At 38.9% G+C, this 25,745-nt stretch overlaps 1 protein-coding gene across 3 annotated transcripts in view; it reads left to right on the top strand.

Annotated features, from left to right (window-relative positions):
- NALCN (sodium leak channel, non-selective) overlaps nucleotides 1-25,745 on the top strand; it is a 275,342-nt gene that overhangs the window by 2,733 nt on the left and 246,864 nt on the right. For 2 of the 3 annotated variants that reach the window (XM_060769568.2, XM_060769570.2), the window contains exons 2-4: nucleotides 4,348-4,388; nucleotides 6,168-6,311; nucleotides 7,856-8,038. In XM_060769568.2, the coding sequence (XP_060625551.1) occupies nucleotides 6,204-6,311; nucleotides 7,856-8,038 (291 nt within the window). In that variant the 5' untranslated portion in view covers nucleotides 4,348-4,388; nucleotides 6,168-6,203. The remainder of the gene's footprint in view (nucleotides 1-4,347; nucleotides 4,389-6,167; nucleotides 6,312-7,855; nucleotides 8,039-25,745) is intronic. The other variant, XM_060769569.2, reaches the window with a different exon arrangement.

Here is a 25,745-nt window from a genome sequence, read left to right on the forward strand (position 1 = left end):
TTGGAAGTGTGACCTTTTGGGGATTAATTGGCATTCACGCCATTTGAAATAATCATAATCTTTTTGTAAAGTATCATCTTCCAGAGAAGAGCTAAAAACTCATTTGACTGAATCTTTTCTTCAGTGGTAAATATCCACTTGTATTTATGCAAGGAAGTTAGGTTTCTCAGTTATTAGACTGATATAGCTGGTTATGTCTGAACTATTAGGAACAAAGTTTATGCTAATGCACAAAATATATAACAGATCTTCAGAAGTGTTATTTCAGTGCCGAAAAACCTATCTATTCTCCCATAAAATAAATTTGGTTTGAAATCATGTTCTCAAGAGATAAAAATAAGCATTTTTCATTACAAATAACACAGTTGATTTACTTAAAATCTTCCTGCATTCAGCATACCGGTACATTGCTTATCAGCTGAAAGTTTAAACAGTGAGTTCTCTAAGGCATATTCACAATGAAAGTGGAGTCTCAGTCTGAATAGTCCCAGATCTGATCACATGGTCTGCAGTCCCTCCCACAACCTCAAACAATATAGAGTTAAGGGGAAACTGCATACCAATACACATATACAATATAGTAAGGAATCTGAATTATAGGAGGCTTGTAGAATGTTGCTATTTCCAACAGGTTTAACCTCAAGTTTGCTAGTAAAACTGAATGAATGTGTCACTAAATGATGCATGTCTAAAAAGTGTGTCACTAGCATAAAATGTTCGGAAAGCTCAAGTAAAAAAAGCATTAATGTTTTTGTGTCTCTAGAGCCCCTCTTTTACACAAAATTAACCACACAGTCCTATGCACTGATAATTTGGCATAAATGTAGTAAGATTTATACTATACAGAAGTTTATGGACTTCTGTAATCTATATAAATAAAAATATAATGTTTGTTTGTGGGATTAACATAACTCAAAAACCACTGGATGAATTGACACCAGATTTGGACACAATACACATATCAGGTCAACGAGTGACCAACACTCATAAAAACACTAAAAAACACAGCAGAAGAGACTTAAAAAGCCAAAAAAATAAATAAATTACAAAGCATGCACAAAACCACCCACCCATGCAAACACACATATATACACATATATACAAATATACATATACACACACAAAGCATATATACACAGACTGGGCCACAGCAATGTGTGGCAGGGAATGGCTAATCACTTATAAAACATTGAATGTTAATACAGAAAATTAGCCCACTCAATGTTCATCAAATATATATTCTGAAGAGCCAGTGTCAGGTAGTGGTTTGAATGTTGGGCTAGGTCTCTGGGAGCCACAGTAGGTGACCCTGGGGAAGTCACACTCTCTCAGCCTGAGTGAGAGGCATTGATAATGTATGTTTACATTTGTGTTACATGTGTAGCTATAAGCCTTCATAAGAATATTCCACTGGTATGTGTGTGTGTGTCAGTTTAAAATTCATTGTTGCTTTCACCAGTGAAAAATTATATTTAAATTCACATAAAATTTAAATATAACTTTTAACTGGTGAGAGTTGCAGTTTATATTTTGGTGTAGGTGCCGAGAACAGTAAACCCATCACACACATTTCCCAGGATTCGGTTGGGGAAGATATTATTACATTAGTTTCATTGCCCAGCCATAGTCCAATATAATGGCTCAGTCCAATGAAATCTGTTCATCAAGTTAATTTTATTATGTACTGTGTATTTACATATAGTGAATTACAAACTTTTCTGAAGTGTAGATTGATTCAGAGACCAGAGAGGGCTGGGTGCCTTTAAGGTATTTAGGCCTGCTTATGGTTCATTATATCTCAAGACTGTAACAAACCCTTAGTTTCATTATCCTGGATTATTTGGGCATAGGTTGGATGGCTATAGACCTGGCTAGGTCTTCAAATGAGATATCAAAATTAAAAGTAATGCCTTAATAAAATGAAATAGATTTTTTTGTGATTTCCACTGAATTAAGGTGGGGAATATGAAGTCAGATTTGTCCAAGTCATTCTCATAACTGCCTTGGGGATACATAGTAAATTGAAATGCTACTACTTTTACAATATGATGCACCCACGGGAATCTACAAACTTGCCTGACATTCAGAGAATATTATAGAAAGATAGGAACTGAATTATCTGACTGATCCTTGTATGATAAGACAGAGAAAGCAAAGGCATTGCATTTTCACATTTTCAAAGTGCCCATCTCCATTTTAAATACACAGATATACAACATTATTAATTCCCTTAGACTTTTCCACAGTTTGTTATGTTACAACCTGGAAACAAAATAGATTTAATAGGCATAGTTTCTACTTGATATGCAGGAAATACAAGATTGCAAAGGAGAAATATATATGTATCTATATTGTGTGTGTGTATACACATACACATAAAGACCTCCTGGTCATGCAGCGGGTTAAACTGCTGACCTGCTGAACTTGCTGACCAAAAGGTTGGTGGTTCAAGTCCAGGGAGCGGGGTGAGCTCCCGCTGTTAGGCCCAGCTTCTGCCAAACTAGCAGTTCAAAAACATGCAACTGTGAGTAGATCAATAGCTGCCGCTTCTGTGGGAAGGTAACTGTGTTCCCCGCAGTCTTGCTGGCCACATGAACTTGGAGGCCCCTGTGGACAATGCTAGCTCTTCGGCGTAGAAAAGGAGATGAGCACTGCCCCACCCCCACCTCAGAGTCTGACACAACTACACTTAATGGCAGGGGAAACCTTTACCTTTTATATATATACGTACATACATTTATACAAAGTAAACAAAATCAATCTGGTACTTCTTATCTGTGTAAGTATTCACACTCTCAGTTTTTAGAAGCTGGTTTGGGAACTGTTCATCATCTTGGACAAGTCTATTAGACTGACACCACTTGATCATGGATTTTTTCCTCATCTTTGCAAAAGTAGTCCAACTTTGTTGAGTTCCTCAATAGCAGATTTCAAATGTCACCAAAGATTCTCTATCAGATTGAAGCCTGGATTTCATCAAGCCACTCTCTGACCTATTATCCCAAGGGGCATGGGGGGTGAGGATCAATGAATCAGCTCTGTGGCCGACTACATGATAAACGGAGCCGGTTCAGGTTAATGTGGGCCAAGGCCACATAACACATCCTTGAAGTGCATTACACATATCCCTGAGGACCCAGACCAAATAATGACTTTAGGTCCATGTAAGAAGTTGGGCTGGTTCCAAGATAGCACAAGTGTTTTCATAGCTACCCTATATTCCCCTGGGCTCAGGAGGCATGGGGACATGGGATGGCACTCACTATCCCCATTCTGTTTGTTTTTTTTTGTTTTTGTTTTGTAATGACAACTAACAGGTGTGGCATAGGTAGTGACTGTCACTCAGTGCCTGGAGTGATGTTGGACTCCAGAGCATTAGGAAATGGAAGTGAGGAAAAGAGGCAGTGATTTCTCTTCTTCCCTCCCCCCTACATCTCTCAAGACACTTTGGCCAACATCACTACAGGTATTTAATCAGATGCGACAACACTTTTTTCCAAATGTTTGCTATGCCCCCAACATGCCTTTTTGCAAACTTCAAATAGGATTTGATAAGGACTATTTGTTTCATCAACTGCTTTCTTCTTGCCACTTTCCCATAAAACTTCTGGCTTTTCCAGGGGACAGTTGTCTCATGAATTATTTCTCCTTTCTCAGCTGCAGATCATTCTAACATCTTCATAGTTACCTCTTTTGCTTGTTCCTTTGACCAATGTTGTTCATGCTAGTCACTGAATCTCTAGGAAGTTCCACAGTTATCTCATTTTGAGCATCTCTTATCTAAAATGCTTGGGACCAAAAGTGTTATTTATTTCTAATTTTGAATACTTGGATATACATAATAAGATATCTTGAGATGGGATCCATGTATAAACATAAAATTCATTTATGTTTCACATATCTACCTTATGAAGATAATTTTATGCATGATAGTTCACGAAACAAAGTTTTATCAGAAGACAACAGTGTTTCAGTTACTCATGCAGACAGTTTTGGATTCTGGAGTATTTCAGATTTTCACATTTTGGATAAGGGACGTTCAACCACCTCATGTTCTGAGCACTCAGAATCTGACCAGGCTACAACAAGTATATTGTTAAAAGATATCACCAGTGAGAACCCCGTCTCACAGTTTAAGAATCTGTTTCCTAAATTTGAAAACAAAGCATCTTGATAATACAAAAAGGAGCCCATATTCTGCCATTTGGATGTGAATCTTCAAATCATTTCATGTAAAAAGAAGTATATCTCTTTTCATCAAGTGAAATCTCTACGTATTCGTGTCTGCATAAATTATTTTTCAACAAGTGTTAAGTCCCTCTCATATTGTTTAATCTCTCCTGCTAGATTTTGAACGTCCTCAAGAAATGTTACAGAATATTCAGAAAGTAAGTTTTGCCTTGAGTGTCATGATGCCCCAATATTGAATAGAAATTATAACTGATATTGAAAGGTGTGATCCTTGTTAAGTCTTTGTTACCATTGTTGGTATCCTTGATGGTGTGCTGAGCTTATGTGCGGATTTTTTAAGAACCAAAGACAGCAATTCAAAGCATATGTACATTACAGAAGCAGAAATGTGTTTCAGTTTACTTCATTTCTTAAGAAAATGTAGACATTGATTCTATTAACTAAGACACTTCAGTGGTTATAAAATTGACTTGGAGTTTATGCTACAGCTGTATGCTTGTGTAACATCTAATTTCGATGCCCTGAGATAGATGTGTGTTTGTGTGTACACATAAATAAATGTTTTTAGCTTATCAGGCCCCATCTACTCTGCCGTATAATGTAATTTGAAACTACAATATATATTGTTGTTCAGTTAAACTGCATCATATTATGTATACATTCCGTTTCAAAATGAATTATATGGCACTGTAGATGGGGGCCCAGTTTCTGAAAACCTAGTTGGAAACATGTTTTAAATGAAAACTCAAACACGGGAAACAATTTTGATTTGTTGGTGGGACTGAGAAATGCAAAGGAGATCAGGGATCCTGAGCATTAGGTGCTAGTACAAAAGAGGGAATTTACAGAGAGATTCTGGGTACTTTTATTGTATAGCCACTCACCTGTGTTACTCCAGATGGCATTCTCCCCTTTTTGGCCCATCTCTGTGTGTGTGTGTTTTTTATTTTTGCCATTTTTCTCACCATTTCAATTGTATAGCTTAGTATATTTTGATTACATGTACTGTCAATTTGATTTGTATTATGTTTTCATTCCATTGTATGGGGATTATTTTGTTTTGCATTTGTGTTGCATTGTTTTAGGTTGCACACCTTAAGCAGGACTCGGTTTTTATTTGTTTAATTGTAGAGGTAATTTGATTGTATTAAATAAATAATGTTTGTGTGTGTATGTTTGTGTGTGTGTGTGTGATGATTGCAGAATTTGAGATTCTTTTCTCAGCCTCCCTGAGTGTAAATAAGGTCCTTTGAGTAGCTGTTCCCAAGCTGTAAAACTCCCTTCTGTGGCTCTTTCTCAGTTGTCCTTCCACCAGGCTTTTTTTATTCAAATGAAATTTTGGAAGCACATCATTGCTAAAGAGGGCTGGTTTTTTACATTAAAAATAGTTTCATTCAAAAGCCAGGGTGGTGTAGCTGTTTGAGCATTGAATCATCGCTCTGGAGATCAGAGTTCAAATTCTTGCTCAGCCATGGAAACCCACTTGGTGAAACTTGGGTATGTCATGCTCTCTCACCCTGAGAAGAAGGAAAAGGAAAACTCTGAATAAATCAAGCCAAGGATATCCTTGAAAAAAATAGCCTTCAGTTCCCCATAAACCAAAAACAACTTGAAGGCACACAACAAGAAGAAGAATGGTGCATATTCGAGTTGACCTTGTAGTCTAAGTCTTGGGCCATGGGAGAGAGGTGGTATATAATTAGAACAAATAAAATAAAAAGATTTCTAATTGAAAATAATTGCATAAAGAAAAGGCTTAGAGTTTTCTGTTTTTTCAAAAAGGATACCTCAGAATCAATTTGGAAAACATAAAGAAAGTTTGGCTGACTTGTACCTGTTATGGTAACTATGCAATGTTTGTGTTTTCACATTCATTTCTATGAATGAGATGCATGTATTTTAGTGGCTTGTAATCTAGACATATGTTCTTTCATTCTCTAACTTGTTTAACTTGGACATTTCTTCCTTTTTTTCAGATTTCACCAAATTAGACAACCAAAGCTAATTCCAATATGCTTAAAAGGAAACAGAGTTCTAGGGTAGAAGCCCAGCCAGTGACAGATTTTGGCCCTGATGAATCATTATCAGATAATGCAGATATTGTGTGGATTAACAAACCAGTAAGTTTTCAAAAACCATGGTTTTTCCTAGGATGGAGTGGCTAATCCCTCACTATAACTGCATCCCTACCTGAGTGCATGAAAATATCCCCTTTCTTTTCCTTCCTGCCACTGTTTAGAAACAGAGGGAAAAATGGGTTGTGTTCTGAGGGGGCTTGAAGTGCTTTGTTTGTTGTTTGTTGTTGTTTTTTGCATGCTTGCATGTATCAGGGAGGCATTCCATGTGATTTGCTGACATCTCTTCATATGAGAATTCTACTTCCTTTTAAAATAAAAAAAACAGAGGCTTTATAGGACTTTGGGACACTAGTGGAGGGGCTTCAGGAGCCACAAAAATGGAGCCCTAGGGGCATTATGAAACTTGTAGGCTTAACTTTCCTCTCCCATTTCTTAGAGGTTGAGCAACCCAAAGTAAAATAGTACAAAATCCCATTGACTGGGTTTGAAATATTTCTCAATGAATTCACTGACATTTGAAGAGTATTGCATTTAGTTGGATCATGCCATATATATTTTATCTTATACATAAGATGGAATATTGTTTTATTTATTCACATATTTAATGTGCCCCATTCTCCTGGCATGGGACCCAAGGCAGCTATTTCTAGTGTATGAGCTTCTCCTCTCTGGGAGTTATAAGGTTTTAGAGCATTTAATATCTCCATAGTAGAATGAGAGACTATTCTAAAGGCACCTGGAAACAAAGCAGGGTCAGGCTTGATTAATATTTGCTCATATAGCTGAAGGCTATATTTCAGAATAAGGAGCTAGTAAAACCACCTTAGAGTATTCTTTTTGTCTAAGAAATCCCTAAGAAATTCATGGCGACACGATATATCAACAGGTGACTTGAAATCATGCATACATATACTGACTATGTGTATATTATTATTGTTGTTGTTGTTGTTATTATTATTATTATTATATGAACAATGGTGGAGAGAGAAGAGAGATTGGGATCTTGTTTGTCATGTATTGTGATTGTCAAACAGAATAGGAACAAAAATGCACCCCATCCTTCGAAGAACAGAGCTCACCCTTCATGGTTTAGAAAGACATAATATTCAACAAATTCAACCACCAAAATTAGAAATGTACAGAATTTTGCTGAATGATATTTTTCAAATAGCACTTTTGAATTATTTTTAATCTATGTACATTTGAGGGGGTCAAATAAGTTCTTGAAACTTCAGGGTGGAATATAGTAGAATATGTCTGGAAAACTCTCGATTCTGAGAAATGCTTATTGATTCTATATTTTTCTCTGTTTAAAAATAATTTATCTTGCAATGATGGGGAAATGGGACAGACATGGAAAGGGGAAAGAGCAAGTAGAACCTTTTGTAATTATTTGCAAAGCTGTTCTACATACATAAGGAGAGTAAATATGACTTTACAGTTTGCTTGCTCTCTTTCTTTCTGAATTAAGAATTTCACTCAAATTCATGTAGGTCATGAGATCCCATTAAAAGAAATAATGAAATGTCACATATTTGTACTTTTGGAGATTATATACGTCTTACTGCTTTTTTATTCTTTTCCAGTGGGTCCACTCCTTACTACGTATCTGTGCCATCATAAGTGTCATTTCTGTTTGCATGAACACCCCAAAGACCTTTGAACACTATCCACCTCTTCAGTATGTGACTTTTGCTCTTGATACACTACTGATGTTTCTCTACACGGCAGAAATGATAGCAAAGATGCACATCCGTGGCATAGTAAAGGTGAGTTTAAAAAAAATGGTTGCTTCTCCTGGGGAAAAAATAAGTTGTAAAGTATTATATGAGTTCTCTTAACTAGTGATAGTTAATTCTCATTCATTCCTCACATTTTGTTATGGTGAGCTGGGATGATACATTTTCAGTTTGGAAGATTTTCCCCAAATCCATTCTAAAAAAAAAATTAATTAACTGGAGTACTTTTTGCTGATCTGAATGAAAATTCACTTCATATTATACTTTAGTCAACATACTTATTAGAGGTAAACCTGTTGACTAAACAGAGTTAAAGATCATTTAATTATTATACTTTCCAAAAATTGCACACCTTTCCTCCATTGTTTAGTGTGCTTGTTTTTCTTTGCCTTTGTATGAGAGAGTCAGAGTGAATGTGTGAACACATATATTGGCACTTGCATACCATTTCATACAAAATGATTGGATAAGGTGTAGATTTCTATGCAGAATATTCTATATATTGTATATTGCCATTGGATTAGGGGAGTGGTAATCCAAAAAAAAAAGTACGGTTTCTAAGACCTTATATTGGCTTATGCTTGGATTGTGCTCCAAGGTGGTTTCATTTTGAGGGAGGTGTATTTGAAAGTCTATTTTGGTGTGATTACAAAAGAAATACATTGCCACCTCCCTTTGCCTCTGGTGATAAATGATCATTTTATATCTCCTAACATGCACTTTTGGAATCTAAGCTGGTAGAGAACAGAGTTATGCCCCCCCCCCCTCTACAAGGAAGAGCAGACACAGCCTTTCAGTCTTGTGTGAATGTAAACTCCAGACTTCACCCCATGCAATAAAATCAGCATTTCTGCACATTTAAGAATCAGCAGCCAACAGAGCCCATCACATGACACAAGTTTCAACTGTGGGTCCCAGGTATTTATTATTTATTTATTCACTGTATTTGTATACTGCCTTTCTCAGCCAATCGGCGACTCAAGGCAGTTTCCAACAAATCAGTACACATAAAAAATTAATATAGATTCAAACATTAAACAGTATAAAACATCACAAGAGCAATAAAACAACATCATTAACGTCTCCTTATTATCAAGCATTGTACAGTTCCATTGTCAAGTCATTCAATTTCCTATATTAGCTCCTATATTAGCTACTCTGCCAGCACTTTGAATTGGGCCCGGTAGCAAACCAGTAGCCAGTGGAGCTGGAGCAACAAGGGGGTTGTATGCTCCCTGAGTGTTGCTCCTATTAGCAACCTGGCTCTGTTCATTGAACTAGTTGAAGCTTCCGTACCATCTTCAAAGTCAACTCCACATAGAGCACGTTGCAGTGGTCTATATGGGATGTAACCAGAGCGTCGACTACCGTGGCCAAGTCAGACTTCCCAAGGTACGGGTGCAGCTGGCGCACAAGTTTTAACTGTGCAAATGCTCCCCTCGTCACCACCGAAACCTGAGGTTCCAGGCTCAGCGATGAATCCAGGATCACACCCAGGCTGTAACCCTGTGTCCTGTTTGGCCTTGCAACTGACCAGGAGTACCTCTGCCTTGTCTGGATTCAATTTCAATTTGCTCGCCCTCATCCAGATGATCACAGCAGCCAAGCACCAGTTCAGGACCTGGACAGCCTCCTTAGTGGTGGGTGGGAAGGAATGAATGACAGAGTTGGACATCTGCGTACAGATGACACCACACCCCGAAACTCTGGATGATCTCCCCCAACGACTTCATGTAGATGTTAAACAACATGGGAGACAGTATTGAACCCTGTGGAACTCCACAAGACAAAGGTTGTGGAGTTGAGCAGGTGTCCCTCAACAACACCTTCTGGGTGCGACCCTCCAGAAAGGACTGGAGCCACTGTAAAACAGTGCCCCCCAGGCCCATTCCAGCGAGGCACTCCAGAAGGATACCATGGTCGACAGTATTGAAGGCCACTGAGAGGTCCAGCAGAACCAACAGGGACACACTCCCCCTGTCTAGCTTCCAGTGTAGATCATTAGCTAAGGTGATCAAGGCTGTCTCAGTTCCATGTCCTGGTCTAAAGCTAGACTGCCAGATCCAGATAATCCGTGTCTTCCAAGAATACCTGGAGTTGTGAGGCCACCACATGTTCCAGGACTTTGCCCAAAAAGGGGAGATTGGAAATAGGCTGATAGTTGACAAATTGAGTGGGGTCCAGTGATGGTTTCTTCAACAGTGGTTTTATTATAGCTTGTTTTAAGCTCGCTGGAATATTGCCTTCCCGAAAGGAGGCATTAATGATCACCTTTACCCTCTCGGCCAATCCCCCTCTGGCCTCCTTTAGAAGCCAGGATGAGCAGGGGTCTAGGATGCATGTGGTCACTCTCATTCTTCCAAGTATCTTGTCCACATTCTCGGGTTTCACCAACTGAAATGAATCCATCGAAACCAGACAAGCAGGTGCTTGTGTTACATCCTCAGAGACTGCCCTTAACATGGTGTGCAGACCAGAATGGATCAAAGCAATTTCGTCCGCAAAGAACCAAGCAAATGCTTCACAGCGGGCTGTTGAGTTGTCAGGCCTCCCATCCTGGGTGGTGGGATTTAATAGGCCTCTGACAACTCGAAGCAGGTCTGCCGGACGGTTCTTTGTGGATGCAATATTGGCCACAAAGAAAGATTTCTTTGTGGCCTTTATTGCCGTGTCATATGTCCTTAGAAGGGCATCAAGCTGTGTTCGATTTGACCCACTTGGATCTGAACGCTACACTCCCTCTAGACTCCCCTTTCTTCGCTTCATTGCTGCCAACTCCTCATTGAACCAAGGAGATGGTTTAGCTTGGCTACTTGAGAGGGGACATTCTGGAGCAATCGTATCTATTGCCCTGGCCATCTCCCCATTCCAGAGAGTGACCAGAGCATTGACAGAATCGCCTACCGAGGTGGTGGGAAACTCCCCAAGAGCCATCAGGAAACCCTTCAGATCCATAAGCTTCCTAGGGCGGACCATCTTAATGGGTCCTCCACCCCTGCAGAGGTTAATGGGTGCAGTGAGCCTAAACCTGATCAGGTAGTGGTTGGTCCATGGCAACGGAGTGGTAGTCACCTTCTTTATATCGCCGCCATTCCCCCCCCCCCCCCCATTCCCTGGCAGAAAACCAGATCTAATGTGTATCCAGCACTGTGAGTAGGGCCAGTTACTAGTTGGGACAGCCCCATGGGTTGCCATGGAAGACATGAAGTCCTGAGCCGCTCCTGATAAGGCGGGCTCGGCATGGATGTTGAAATCCCCCAACACAATGAGCCGTTGGGACTCCAACGCTAGGGGCTCAGAGTCCAACGGTATTTTGCCATTTCTAAAGTGTGAGTTTTCCCGTGATTCTTAAGGCAATTGGCAATTGGCAATTTACTTCTTTTTCAATTCCCCACGTAGAGATGTGTAAGAATGCCCGATTTAACATGTGATGGGAATTTCTTCTTTACTGATGTAAATAAAACAATGACATCATCATAGAGGGAGGAGTCAAGATAGGCAATATTGTTTCCTTTCTTCTGCCATTACTATTTTGGGACCGAGGAGGAAAGAACAGTAATAGATCTCTTTTCAATTGCAAAATAAATAGATTTTGCTTTTTAATTGAGAGGTTTCTGTGCTTATAGTAAATGTAATATGCTTTATACTTTCCACGAGATGTAGGATTTTTTTTATCCAAAGAAAATGGAGAAAGAAACAGTGGGAGGAGACATATGTCTCCCATGTGATGACAAATCAAATGGATAATTCTTAAAGAAAGCGAAGAGGAGCATTAGGTGTGATGAGGGTAGGAAAATCTTCAGTTTAATTTCAAAATCAGGTTTGGTGAAGCTTAAGGGGAAACCAACAATCTCAAAATTTTTAATTATTCCATATGATGAAGTCTGTAGTCACATACAGAATATGTACTGATCCCATTAGCAAAATGCAGTTGTGTATAGCCAGAAGTTGTTGTATGCCTCTTGATCTTTTGAATAAGCCTGGAATATGGTTTTCACAAATCAAATTACAACAAATTTTAAGAGAAAGAGGATTGGCATTATTCTCACATATTTTCTAAAATGAAACTATTGAGCCACTCTTAATAAATATAATTGCTCTATAATAATTTCAAACAATAAAAGTTACATTTTTGCAGTGCTTCTTAAAAGGGTTCAATATCAGCTCTGCTGATAAAGAACAAAATATGTAGTGTTTCATCTAAACGTATCACATATGTTAATTATGATACACGTGTCATGTTATCTAATCTGGAACTGGTTTTGTATTTGTAAACACCCTAACCCTGACCCTAAAATTTTAACTAGAGAGTTAGAGATGGATCACTACATGAGCTTTTTTTTCATGTCAGGAGTGACTTGAGAAACTGTAAGTCACTTCTGGTGTGAGAAAATTGGCTGTCTGCAAGGGCGTTGCCCAGGGGACGCCCAGATGTTTGGATGTTTTACCATTCTTGCGGGAGGCTTCTCTCATGTCTCCACATGGGGAGCTGGAGCTGACAGAATGAGCTCATCTACACTCTCCCTGGATTTGAACCTTCAGCCTGTCGGTTTCCAGTCCTACTGGCAGAAGGATTTAACTCATTGCGTCACCGGGGGCTCCATACTACATGAGCTAATTTCAAGCAGCATTTTCTGATTGAGGTGAACCATTCATACAATGAGTTTAAACATATTACTCCATTTGCTTTAATAGTTTATAAAAATTTATAAGACTTGAGTCTAATTCCTTAAATGATCATATATTGTGCCACTGGAAGTCTGTAATGTATTCCTGTTGAATTAATTAACAATAAAATATAAACCTCTATTCTCTTGTATTTCATTTGACAAATTAATTTCCACGAGAAGGCAACTGTCCACACTCAGTTCATCTACAATTTTATATGGTATTTAAAATATTTTACCTACTTCTGCTCTTGCAAAATTCTTGAATACCAACAAAATTATTAGAAGATATTTATCCATAAATATAGAACACTTGTGCTGTTGGAGCAATGGAAAATCAGAGATTTACTGTATGTACCTGTGTGTAAGTCCTGAAATTATAATCAAAAATGGACCCCAAAAATTCTGGGTCAACTTAACTATGGGTTAATGTACCATAACTGTTATTTAAAAACAAACCATCCACTTCTTTAAGAAGGGTGGGGAATAGCAATAGCTTAGTTTGTCCTGGGAGAATGTAAAAGTACCCCATCCCCAACCCGGATTTCTCCAAAGAACTGCTGTTTGGTTTTTTTGTTTTTGTTTTTGTTTTTTAACACTATTCTTACAGGACACATTAAGCTCTCGTCTTTTCCTTCTCTACTCCTTTTTTATGAGTTAATAATTCTTTTAAAAGAAATACCCTATTCTTTGTGTAGAAAGGGGCCAAAGGCATTAATAAGATGACACTAATACTTTTGCCTGCAAAATGGCTCATAACAAAATTCTTAATTGTGGCCTCAAACCTGCCCTCAATTTAAACATGAGGTTGACTTATATACAGGTTTATACAGTTAATAAGAAAATGTAAATTACATACCCGCCAACATTTCACAGATGAAAACTGGGACATGTATGAACAAGCAAGAGGGCAAAGATTATTAAAAACCATATAATACCACCCTACCCATTCCAGCAGTAATCTAATACTCATGATTCTGTGATATTCTTAGCTGGAAATCCTCCTTTTAATAGGGTTCATTATTATTTGCAGTTCTGAGTATCTACAGAGCTGGGATGGAGTCTGCTGGAGCCCACCATATGACCCAGGGCTATTTCTGGTGGGACTCCATTTGGCTCCATCCTGGTTTCGTCCTGGCAGTGTGCTAAGAGGAAGCCCCGAGAATACACAGAATCCCATATCCTCATTAAAGAAGCTGGGAAGAGTGTGGGAGGAAGCCGGGGACAACTGGAAAATGTCATGGGATGGAGGCCCATAACCCACAATGGTAAAGGGATGAAGTTGAGTGCTGTCCCATGGTTTCCACCACTGTTGAGTTCCTAGAAGAGGACTTAACAATTTGCTTTTACCTGAGCCTGATAGGAAAGGATTCTGCCCTCTCCTTTCTTCCCCTTCCTACTGAGTTGAGTGCAAACTACTGTTGCAATTTGGACAAAGTTTGCAGCAATTGAAGTACAGTAAGCCAAGGAAGAAAGTGGAAAGTGGAAGTGGGAAACTGGTGGCAAGTCTATATGTGCAAGAAAACCTGGACTCACTGTAAAACCACTTTTAGTTGTTCCCATGATGCTCACCTAACTCCAGTGAGTATTACGTTTATTTCAGGGTTACTCCAGAGTTTCATGAAAACTCCAGGGTATCCTGAGGATACTAGTGTCGTCATCATTTCCCTGCGCTCATCAGTGCAAGGAAAAGGGGTGGATCATCACCGTGTCATCGCCACTGTCACTCTGAAGTGGACACAGAGGTACATGAGAGCTCCTAGCAATTTTGGATACCCAATCCTGACATCAGCAGGGTCATCCACACCATCAAGAAGGAGGAGAGGAGATTAGCCATCTCCTTCTTCCTAGTCATGTGGGCACCTCTGTTGATGTCAGAACAGGATGTTTATGGTTACTAGGAGCTTTCACGGAGCTCTGTGGCTGTCTGGAAGTGGTGAAGGCAAAAAGGAGGATGAGGTAATGATCCAGTGGGACCAGTGTAATCTTGGCCCAGCTGGATCATGTGAAAGCCAATATGGCAATTATGCGGGTTTGCCTGGGTACATGTGGTTGCCTTAAGACTGGCTGTAGCCAGTATAGATTATCCCTATAAAACTCAATTTTGTATTAGCAGCATGAAAATTCTCCTTTTAGCAATGAAAATAGAAGAGAATATGAAAAAAGTTTGTTGGTGCTTGAATATGGTTTTCACAAATGCTTGGTATTTTGGGCGCACATGTTAAGAACTTTGGTTAGTTGTACTGAATTAAAGTACAGTTAAGCAATGTATGTTTTGTGCAAGCCTTATTGATGCAGATGACTAGTAAGGGTGCAATTTTTAGATGAATACAAGCTTTTTGCTCTTACACAGCTCTCTAAGCACAAATACTGAACCTTTACTCAGATCATGCATGGGTCACCACCTCCCAATCAATGGCCAACCAGTATTATAGTTCATCAGTAGATTTCCTGACACAAATGTAAAACTTAGCTCCTAGGTAACAGTGCTTTGTAAGTCAGGAGCCTTCGTTGGTCTATTAACATTGGCAAAGAGGAAATATTTTCCCACACTAGTATTAATCCTGTGTTTGTATTCCACATTGATAGTGAACATATAAGCTACATGTAGATAAAGGAAACCAAGGAAAAGGACAGATTGTTCCAGGGGAACAGGAGGAGAAAGCATAACATTGCTGAGATTATTACCCTATTTGCAAAGCATAGAGTGGGTGTTAAATCAATATTAGACCTAAATCCATGGAAATCCAAGCTCTGAATGTAATTTTTAAATTTTATTAGGTGGTATGTGTCAGTCACAAAAGTGCATTTGACCAGTTCTGCCTGTTATTAGGAACGATCTGTTCTGTTCTCTTTCCCAGGCTCAAACTGCATTTTGTTTTAATTTTTCAAAAACCAACTTGCATAGCAGTCATATAGGAAAGGAAAGTTGAGGATGAATAATGCAAGTATATCAGGGTGGGGGATTTAACCCATTCCTCTCACCCCAAGGTCACAACAAAATATCACAACAAAACTGTTTTCCTGTGAAAAATAACAGCACCTGACAAGGTTTTTTCCATTAGAGTTTGCAAAGAGGGGGAGTTCAAATTCTGATCGGTGTCATTTATCTGGTTCTAAGAACCTTGAAAAACAACTAGAGCTTGGGAGAGTTGGATTTTTGAGAAGCATTGCCAGAACTTGCTACCCTTGACCTCTCTGGCTGAGCAGTTTAAAGGCCCCTCCCTGAACTACAAACCCCAGAATTCTGCAGGAGGAATTCACAGGATTTAAAGTGAATAGATGTTCTAATGTGATGGAGTTCTCAGTGTTTATTTCACCTCTTCATTTGGTATACAAACAGGCAGAGGCTAGCCAAATATGTCCAAATAATATTACAATTAGTAGGCCGATGATCTGAGCAGCACAGGGACATCTTTTGTAATTTGTGCTCATTTTCTTTGGATGTTTTCAGTCTTCAGTATCTCATGATCTAGGTTACAGCAAAAGTAACCTACAACCATTTCGGCCAACTTTATTTGATGATGAGACTTCATTCTTTTTTCCCCTGGAGGCTTCAGCTAGTGGAAAATATGGTGGGCCATTTTCTGAAATGGAAATGGGGAGAGAACCTGAGCACATTACAAAGTGTTTCAACATCTGTGCTATTTCTTCAGCATCATACAGTCCCAATTTGGGAGGTTTTTCATTCTTTTACTTTCACCTATATACTTGCAGAAAATATTTTAATGATTTTTGCATATTCTCTTGTCTCATTTTTATGAATTCAGAATTTCGAAATGCATGACTTCACCACAGCAGTATGCTCTATAAGGAATAGTTTGCTAAATGGGTTAGCAGATGCCTGCTGATCTAAGCAGTCAAGGAATATTAGAGAATTCTTTCTATATAACACCTCTTTGTTCTCTGTGTGACAGCTTCTTCCCTTGGTTGTGCTCCAAATGTCCACACTGGAAGGATCTACACCTAGCCATGATCTCCAGAACACACGTGTGCTCCCATACCTTTTGTTGCCATCCCCACTGACACTGCTTCCTCTTTTCCATGATCTCCTTCCCCAACCTACTATTGTCTGGAACATGGGAAGAAGAAAGCAACAGGTCTTTTCTGCTCAGGAGGGATACCTATCTTAATTTACTGCTACAAAGTATTATCAATTAAAATATTTGTTTAGCCTAAAGACAGTTGTTAGATCCAACTGGAGTTGACCCATTGAATTAGTAAGAACTTGGAAAATCAAATGAGATACAGCAGTAAGTGTCTAATTTAAGAGCAGTTGCCAATATATTTTTATTTTCTTCCAGCAAAGGACCTAAGATGACCAACGCATTCTTAACTTTGTTGTTTTTCTGTCTGCACTCTTGCCTTAAGAGACAGTGTAGTATAATGGTTTGATGCTGGGACTGGACTCTGGTTTTCAAATCATGAAACCCACTTAGTGGCCTTGGACTAGTGACACACTCCTGGGTAATCACATGGTGTTAAATGAAAGCAACAGACTCCCCCCCCCCCCCCAAATAAAGTCTGTCAAGAAAGCCTTATAATAGAGTTGCCTAGAGTCACTTAAAGTTAGAAAAAGGCGCAAAGCAATAGAAGCCTATACCTTGAAATCTTATGATATAGAATGAGATACAAATAGTTTAATTAAAATAATATATTAACAAATAAAGTGAAACAACATGTCTGTAATGATAATGGGCACATTTCTTAGCCTTTTTTTCATTTAGGAGTCATTTCTCTTCACCAATGTGCAGTTACATCCTTTACTACAGAAGAAAGATGTTAGGCTTATGGAGTGACAGGATGTTTCCTACACATATAGCAACCTTTCTTTGCAACTGATTTATAACTTATCAGTTCCGTTTTCAACTAACCCCTTATTTTGTTTACCAGGAAATTGCCAAAATTGGGGGGGGGGGGGTGTTAATTCAGGCAAGATTTCCCCATTGGCTACATTGGGGAAACTTTAGAGGCTCGTTTCTCAGTCATTTTTAACCCTATATGCATGAAACATACCTCAGTTGTAGACCATATGTATAACTGCAGGCCTTCTAAGTTACATAATAATTCACCAATAGAATGATTTTTTGGAATTATTTTAAGTTTTAACCATAACGTTTTTTGTATTATGGTAAAACTTTGCTGTGGCCCATGCCCTTTTGAAAAATTAAATACTCAAAGTGAAAACCCAATTAAAAAAGTTAAATTCAATATATTTATTAGTAAAAATAACCAATACACTAGAGTCTCACTTATCCAACATAAATAGCTGGCAGAATGCTGAATAAGTGAAAATGTTGGATAATAAGGAGGGATTAAGGAAAAGTGGAAAGCAGGCTGCGTTGAATAATACAGAATGTTGGATAAGCAAGACTCTACTGTAATTACAAACCGTTAATTAAAAAAACATTCATTTTTTACAATGTCAATGAGAAACGTGACAATACTTTTCCTTGACCAGCTTATCCATGTTGGCACTTTTCATTAAACACCGGCACAAATCATTTGACTTACACTTTTTACTCATAGATGCCATTGTGATGGAAGGTGAGCCTTTCATCACTCATGATTATTATCCACTGAATATGTGTCACACTAATAAAAAAAACCTCTACCTGTTTACAATAATAGTCTGTGGCGGAAGGGATGAAAATGCTTGCGCCTATAGGTGGGTGGTTTACAACTGACTGGCTGATTATGAATGGGATCCTCTCATATTTATATGAAAATAACTAACGTTAGGGAACTTTTGAAATTATCTGGGATGGCACTGGGCTGCACACTTGAAGGAACTGCCACCAACACCATCTAGTACAAATTTTACCCAAAGTTTTAGTAGAAGTATGTAATCAATCAACAGTTGTTTCCTCAATTCATCCCCAAATCCACGTCTGATTTCCTATGATTTCCCTCATTCCAGCAACCAAATGGACTGTCATTATTATTTTTTTAAAATGTAACCATTCCATGAAATAAGATACCCATTACAAACACAAAGACATTTGTAATGATTCTTCAAAACAGATTGCATGCATGTATGCATACACATTTCAGGCAGAGAACAGAATTTCCATAACATGAACTCCTTTAGTCTTCCATCCATCACTTAGTGTTTTGGTTAGAAATTTCAGAAAGTAAACCAACACATTCATTTTGTAAGAGTATGCTTTGTCAGGATTTGTTTGTTTGTCTATTTGTCTGTATCATATTTATTTATTTATTTATTTACTTCATTTGTATACCGCCATTCTCAGCCCTAAGGCGACTCATAGCGGTTTACAACAGAATGATTGCATAATGTATTGATATCTTGGTAATAAAAGTATAGTTCTATATGTTTTGCTCAATATGCATATAGCTTATTATTTTAAGGTGAGCTCTCCACATTTGCTGGAGTTAGTGGCACAGCACCACCAAAAAGTGATAACATTAAAAAAACCATAAATACAAAAATGCAGGTTTTTAAACCTGAGAATTTCTAGGTCCTCCAGTGTGACTTTGGTCAATGTCTGGCAGAGAGAACATTTCAACCCAATAAATGAATAAACCGATCCACAAAAGCTGTAAATGTGGAGGGTTGACTATATATTGTACTTTTGCTTTAGCATTCATAGAAAGGGAATGAGGGAAAGCAATAAAGTAGAAACATTGTGATTAGGAGTAGTTTTGCATTTTTCTAATCTATTTGGAAGTAAATTTGGATGGCAAGAAAGGCTTTGAATTTAAAATGTAGAATGATGTCATGAAATTGCCACTGTTCTTTCCATTCTCTCAGCATGAGGGTTGATATTGCATGACATTACATTCTGCATGTTTCCTGTCCCCTGCCCTTTTGGGTTGGTGTCAATATCAAGCTGGACTTCATATTTATAAGACAAAATTTTCACTGGATGTTAGTGCCAATTCTTATTGCCATATCTCAGTCAATGGATTGTACCCTACATTCACATCCTACTGGAATCCTGGAAGTGGTGCTTGAATGGATGCAGCATTTGATCTTGAACTTGGAGTCATCTTGACAATTTACCTTAAACACATGCAATTTATTTCATGCTGCTATCTCAGGATTTTCATTGCAAACAAATTTACAAATGTACAGGATGCCGAGTAGGCAGGTTAGATGGAAAGCTTTCCCTTTGGGGTGACAAATTCTCCTTAATTACATTGCTTGAGTTGGTTGGCCTTCTACCACGGAAGTCAGGGTGTGTTTGCAAATAGAGACAAAAATGTCTGTTCCTGTATTCGTTTATTTTACTTCTGTCTAATTGTATTATATATTTAGTATTTAAGATATTTCTTTATGACCTCCCTGCCCACAAGAGTGCTTGACATGAGGAACCTGAAAATAATTAAAACCATTAAGATGCAGTTTGACAAATACTGACTCTCATGTTTTTGAACTGCTGCTTATATTCATCAGTCATTAGAAATGGAAAAGGGTCCTTTTTTGTCTTCAACATCCACAATCCTTCAGCTGTGGTATTCTGAGAAGTGTGATCCAGAATGGAACATGTCTCAGTTTTGGTAGTGAGGAGAATTTTGGAGGACAGTGTTTTCAGTTCCTGCATCTAGTGAACCTGTGAGCCTCTCAGGACTTGCTCACTCTTTAGCATTATTGATTAATGTCACTCACTCCACTTACTGTGGAGTCATGGTGACAGCCTTAGGTTGTGCTGAAATGTGTTATTCTGCCTTTCCACACCACCTTCACCTCCATATGGCAGCCTATACTTCACAGTATGGGATCTCTAGTGGAGGAAGGAGTAGCTAAAAAGGAAAGCAGAAAATAAACATTCTGTACCTCTTTAAGAAGCAGAGTTTTCACTTTTATAATATTATTATATCAGAATGTCTAGTCTTTTATGTGTATGCAATCCTCCCTTACAAACTTACTTTTTAAATGCAGTTTGCAGAACCATTGCTTGGAAAGGTTACTTTTGGGACTGCATAAGTCCTAGTGTTCCCTAACAACCATGGTCAGCTTCCACAGTGATTGGAAGATTCTAGACATTGCTGTTCAAAAATAAGTTTTCCAAGCTCTGTTTCGGGACTATTCCATAAGTCAAGGAGAAGGGACAAAAATGCAGAGCTCATGCAATGTGATCGATTGGGTGGAGGAGCAGGAGAATTTGGGCCATAGAATATATCAAGATTTATTTTCTGTGTAACAAGTGTACTGCCAACATATGTGCTAAACTGGGGTAGGCAGGCAGAGAAGCAGGGTCTTGTTATGCCTTAGATCTATGTTTCCACACATGAGCAAGGATCCAGCCTTTCTAATTTAAACATCTGTATCATATTTCCAAATTCCATCAAGCTGCATGAGGTTGACTGAGGACAAGAATGGAAACATCTGGGTAGGAAAGAGGTCCATCTCTACTGCCGACACCCATGCCTTGCATTAAAAATAGATTGTGCATTTGCTGGTGAAAATAGGTACACAATGCACCCACACCTTTCATGGATACTCTGGCATCATTTGGCAAGTGCAGATTTGTGAGAAGTTGGACGGATTAAGTTTAATGCCCTCAGCCAATTCTTGTTCCCAAAACAATCATTGGCAGCACAGTTTGGCTCAGATGTTTGTTAGGCTTCCCAGCTGAGTCTATTTTCTGAATTCATCTCCCCCCTGCTTCTTTGTTCTTTGCACATTTTTCCAGCTCCAAAACTGGCCTCTTCTCAAATCGAATTTTCATAGCTGCCGCTACATCTGTGCTTCTTTTCTGTCACAGTGTTCTTAACTGAGGGAGGGCCAAGCGGTATCCTTTGGGGGCCAGATTGAGCCCGAGGACACCAATTGCTGAATCTTGTACCAGATTTTTGAGAGGCATTTTTGTCTTTTGATACTGATAATCAAACAGATAGGATAACCTCCTAGGGTAGTGCCAAAGACGCAGTGGAATAACTGCAGCGCAAGCAAAAAATTAAGTGAACTTAAAATAGCAGTTGAGACTGTTTTAAGTTATGCATTGGGGGGGGGGGTGTCCTAAACTCTTTCACAACCTGGATTCTCTCCATTTGCCATTGCCCAAGGGGAGAACATTCAGTGTAACCATCTGCTAAATGTGAATTCTTTTAGAATAAGAACACATTTTTCCACCCACTGCCTTGCTTGTTTAAGGATGCCAGCAACTTGGTTCACCTGCAGTGTTCAATTTCTTCCTCTACTTACTTCTGATTTGAGAGTGAGGAGAAATTCTGAAAAACCAAAGAAGCCACACACATAAATCATTCAACTGCTGTCCACTTCAACTTCCACTTCAACTTCCAGTACTTCCAGTAAAGGAAATACCATTAAATATGTTATTTGCAGCTAAAAACCCTGAAATTTTGGATTCATACATAGTTTGGCAAACATTTAATAGCAAATCCCCACATTTTTCTGTACCCTTGAAACTATAAAACTGACACCACAATTTAGGCTTTGTGTAGTAAAGAACATCAAAATTTGACACCATCTCATTTGCAGCAAACCTATTCGAATGTGTTGTAATAATTTTGAAGCATGGCCCCATGTCTGAAAAAAATTAAGCTAGGTTTCTTAGGCTGGATTTACACTGCTATATAGTGTATATGTGTCCCTGGTGGTGCATCGGGTTAAACCAGTGAGTGGCTGAACTTGCTGATCAAAAGGTCTGCAGTTCTAATCTGGGGAGCGGGGTGAGCTTCCACTGTTAGCCCCAGCTTATACCAACCTAGCAATCCAAAAACATACAAATGTGAGTAGATCGATAGGTACCACGTCAGCAGAAAGGTAACGGCGCTCCATACAGTTATGCTAGCCACATGACCTTGGACAATGCCAGCTCTTTGGCTACAAAATAGAGATGAGCACCAACCCCCAAAGTCAGACACAACTAGACTTAATGTCAAGGGGAAACCTTTACCTTTATATTATATAATGCATTATATAGCAATGTAGTCAACATCCTAAATTCCAATATTGTCCAATTCACTCAAACCTGTACCAAAAATATGCAACTGTTTTTTCCAGCAACGCCTGCTGGATGAGATAGGTCTTCAATTGTGACTTGAAATCTAACAGCCCATTTAGCTGTTGCAGCTCTTCTAGCAGGTCCTGCCACAGTCTAGGGATGGCTGATGTCTTATAGTTGCCAGTCAGATTGGAATAAACATCCCCCACAGGATTGAAGTGCCCGGGGCAAAGAATATATGGGAAATTATGACAATCATGATGATGATGTTTTCCAACACCTTTTCAACAAATCTAGCAAAGTGTTAATATGAACAAGGTTTGTTAAATTTTTGTGCTAAGGTCATGTACTACTTATTAATATAATAATAATTCACTTTATTTATATTCCACTCTATCTTCCCATGGGGACTCAGAATGGATTATAGTATCCACATACATAGGAAAACATCCATTGCCTTGTATACAGTGAACAACAATGACAGAGAAATTCACAAATATGGGCAAGGCTTCCCCCTTTCATCTGCGGCACCTGGAGGCAGTGCTCAGCTCGGGCCATGAGGAGGTGCTTTTATTTCATATTCATGCTGAGGAGACTGTTGTCCATAGACACTTCCTGGTCTGTTGAAAACATGGATGTTCGAGTGTGCCCTCCCAGATTAAGGAATCCCAAGCAATATGTCCCAAATGCACTTTACGAGAGAGTTAGATTTGTTTGCACACCCACATCCCCAAAATATCCATCCTTTTTCATCTGGACATGCCCAGCATTTTTTAAAAAAAAATAATCATTGCATTTGGCCCTGCCACAGGTTTTTAAATGCATCGTGATATTTTTGTTATTGTTTTGCTTTGCTATGAGTTATTTATTGTTGTATTGTATTGTATTGTTGTTGTGTTTTTTGTTTCTGATGTATTTTGGGCTCAGCCTCTTGTAAGCTGCACCAAGTCCTGTGGGAGATGGTAGCGGGGTATAAATAAAGGATGATGATGATGATGATGATGATGATGATGATGATTATGATTATTATTATTATTATTATTATTATTATTATTATTATTATGTTGCCAGTATGGTTCAAAACTCATTTTGGATGTAGGGGGCACTGGCGATTCGGTTCAGAAATGCTTTCCGAAATTTCCCAGAAAAAAAGTCGGAAATTTCTGAAATTTCCGAATCGCTTCATTAATGGCGGGAGCAATTGCTCAATATGCAAAAAACAGCTTCCTCGAGGTAATTTTGAACAGATAAAAGCAGATGTGTAGTTCTCACAAGCACAGTGTGTCTCCCAAAGCAGGGATGCCTCAAGGCAAGTAGTGTTGGGTGTTTCCCCAAGGAAATTTTGAATAGCAAAAAGCAGATTTGTAGTTCCCACAAGTAAAAAAGTACAAAAAGTACAAAAAAAGTAGTGTGCAACCCCAAGCAGAGATATTATTATTAGAAATTGTTATTACAAATTATTTTAAATTGTTAGCAGATAAAGGGATTCGGAAAGTCCAAAGGGACTTTCTGGGATCCCAAAATCCAAGGCCTTTAGAAAGTTTAATTCAATTGGCAGACAATGGCTGGCAAGAGAAGAACACTTCTCTCAGTTGCCCTTTTGTGCTGCCCTGCCCTTCTTCCCTCGCCAAGCAAGCCGCGCAGGCAACGGGCCTGCTACCAGCTGTTCTCTTGTTGTTCCTTTCCTTCCCTGTCCGTAACCCTGTTGCTCGGTCACAACTTTCCGACCCAAGCTGCTTTCCTGACCCAACCCGTTCGCGTCCCCTGCTCGCAATGAGCCCACGAGGCACATGCAGCCCTTTTTAAAGGACAATGGCTGCCGTGCCGTAACCCCACCCCTCCCCACATGGTTCCCCTTCATTGGCTGGAGGCAAGCATCCCAGCATGCAAACTGCTGTTTGCCTTGCTGTGTGCTTGCCTCCAAACGCTGAGTCATTTCCCATTCACTTCCTGACTCAGAACAAAGATGGCAACAGTGGCTTTGAAAGGGCAAGGATACTTCCGGGTTCCCAAATGGCTTCAAAAAGGAATTTGATCCGAATTTAATCTGAATTCCTAGGATTCCGAACGAACCTAACCATGCCTACTACTCACACTTTTTGCATGTTTTTGAACTGCTAGGTTGGTAATAGCTAGAGCTAACAGTGGGAGCTCACCCCAACCCACGGCTCCAAACTGACAGCCTTCCGGTCAGCAAGTTTTTTGCAGCTAGCAGTTGAAAGGTAATTTCATAAAAGAAAACAAAGTTTAGTTTGAAATTAACTGGAAGGGATGCATGACATGGAATCATATAGAAAGGTAGGGAAATATCTCGAAACACTCAATATTGCTGATTTTCCTAATGGTAAAATGCATCTCTGTGATAGGCTTACTGAATGATACATGATTTGGATGAAACAATGTATTTTGGGTAGTGGTGACAGAAAAGTAAAAAATTCAAGATACATTGTAAATCCTGCATTGCCATATTTACCTTGCATTTGACTTGTCATCAATAGGATCGGGCATAACTAGTTTTTCTCTACAGAGTTAATGTTATAGAATACTCTTGACTTTGCCATCTGCCTAACACAGAGCAAAATTTTATTTGCACCCAATTCTTCCTGTATTTGCTCTAAGTAAATTTATATAGATTGTTAGCTGAATGCTTCCAAAATCCTGAACAGAATCTTCTAATTAGTTTATTGTGAAAGTTCCTTGCTTAATGTTCTAACCTGGAACATTTAGGTCTTTGTATTTAGCTGCAAGGGGAATTTTGTGTTTCTCCCGTCAAATACATGACTGGTAATTTCAGAACCTCATGTGCCTTTCATAGTGGGACTTGATTGACAGTCTCTCACTGTGATGCCTTTCAAAGCAAATATGATTGATAATCTCAGTCAAATTACATGCTTAGACTACAAATCTTAATTTCCTGCCTCCTTCTCCCTACCTTAATTATTTCAGCTTCCCCTTCCCACTTTCCTTTTGTCCTCTTGTGTTTTGCTAATCCTACATCTCTGCAGTGTCTGAAACATTAGAACACTCTTGCTGATTACTGCAGTTATATTGGCATGAAATGGCATGCTTGTAGGTGTGAAATGACTGGATTTTACACAGTGGGGCCATTTTCAAATTCTGAGTGTACACCAAAGA

This window comes from Anolis sagrei, chromosome 3 (assembly GCF_037176765.1).
Source record: "Anolis sagrei isolate rAnoSag1 chromosome 3, rAnoSag1.mat, whole genome shotgun sequence".
NCBI classification, from domain to species: domain Eukaryota; kingdom Metazoa; phylum Chordata; class Lepidosauria; order Squamata; family Dactyloidae; genus Anolis; species Anolis sagrei.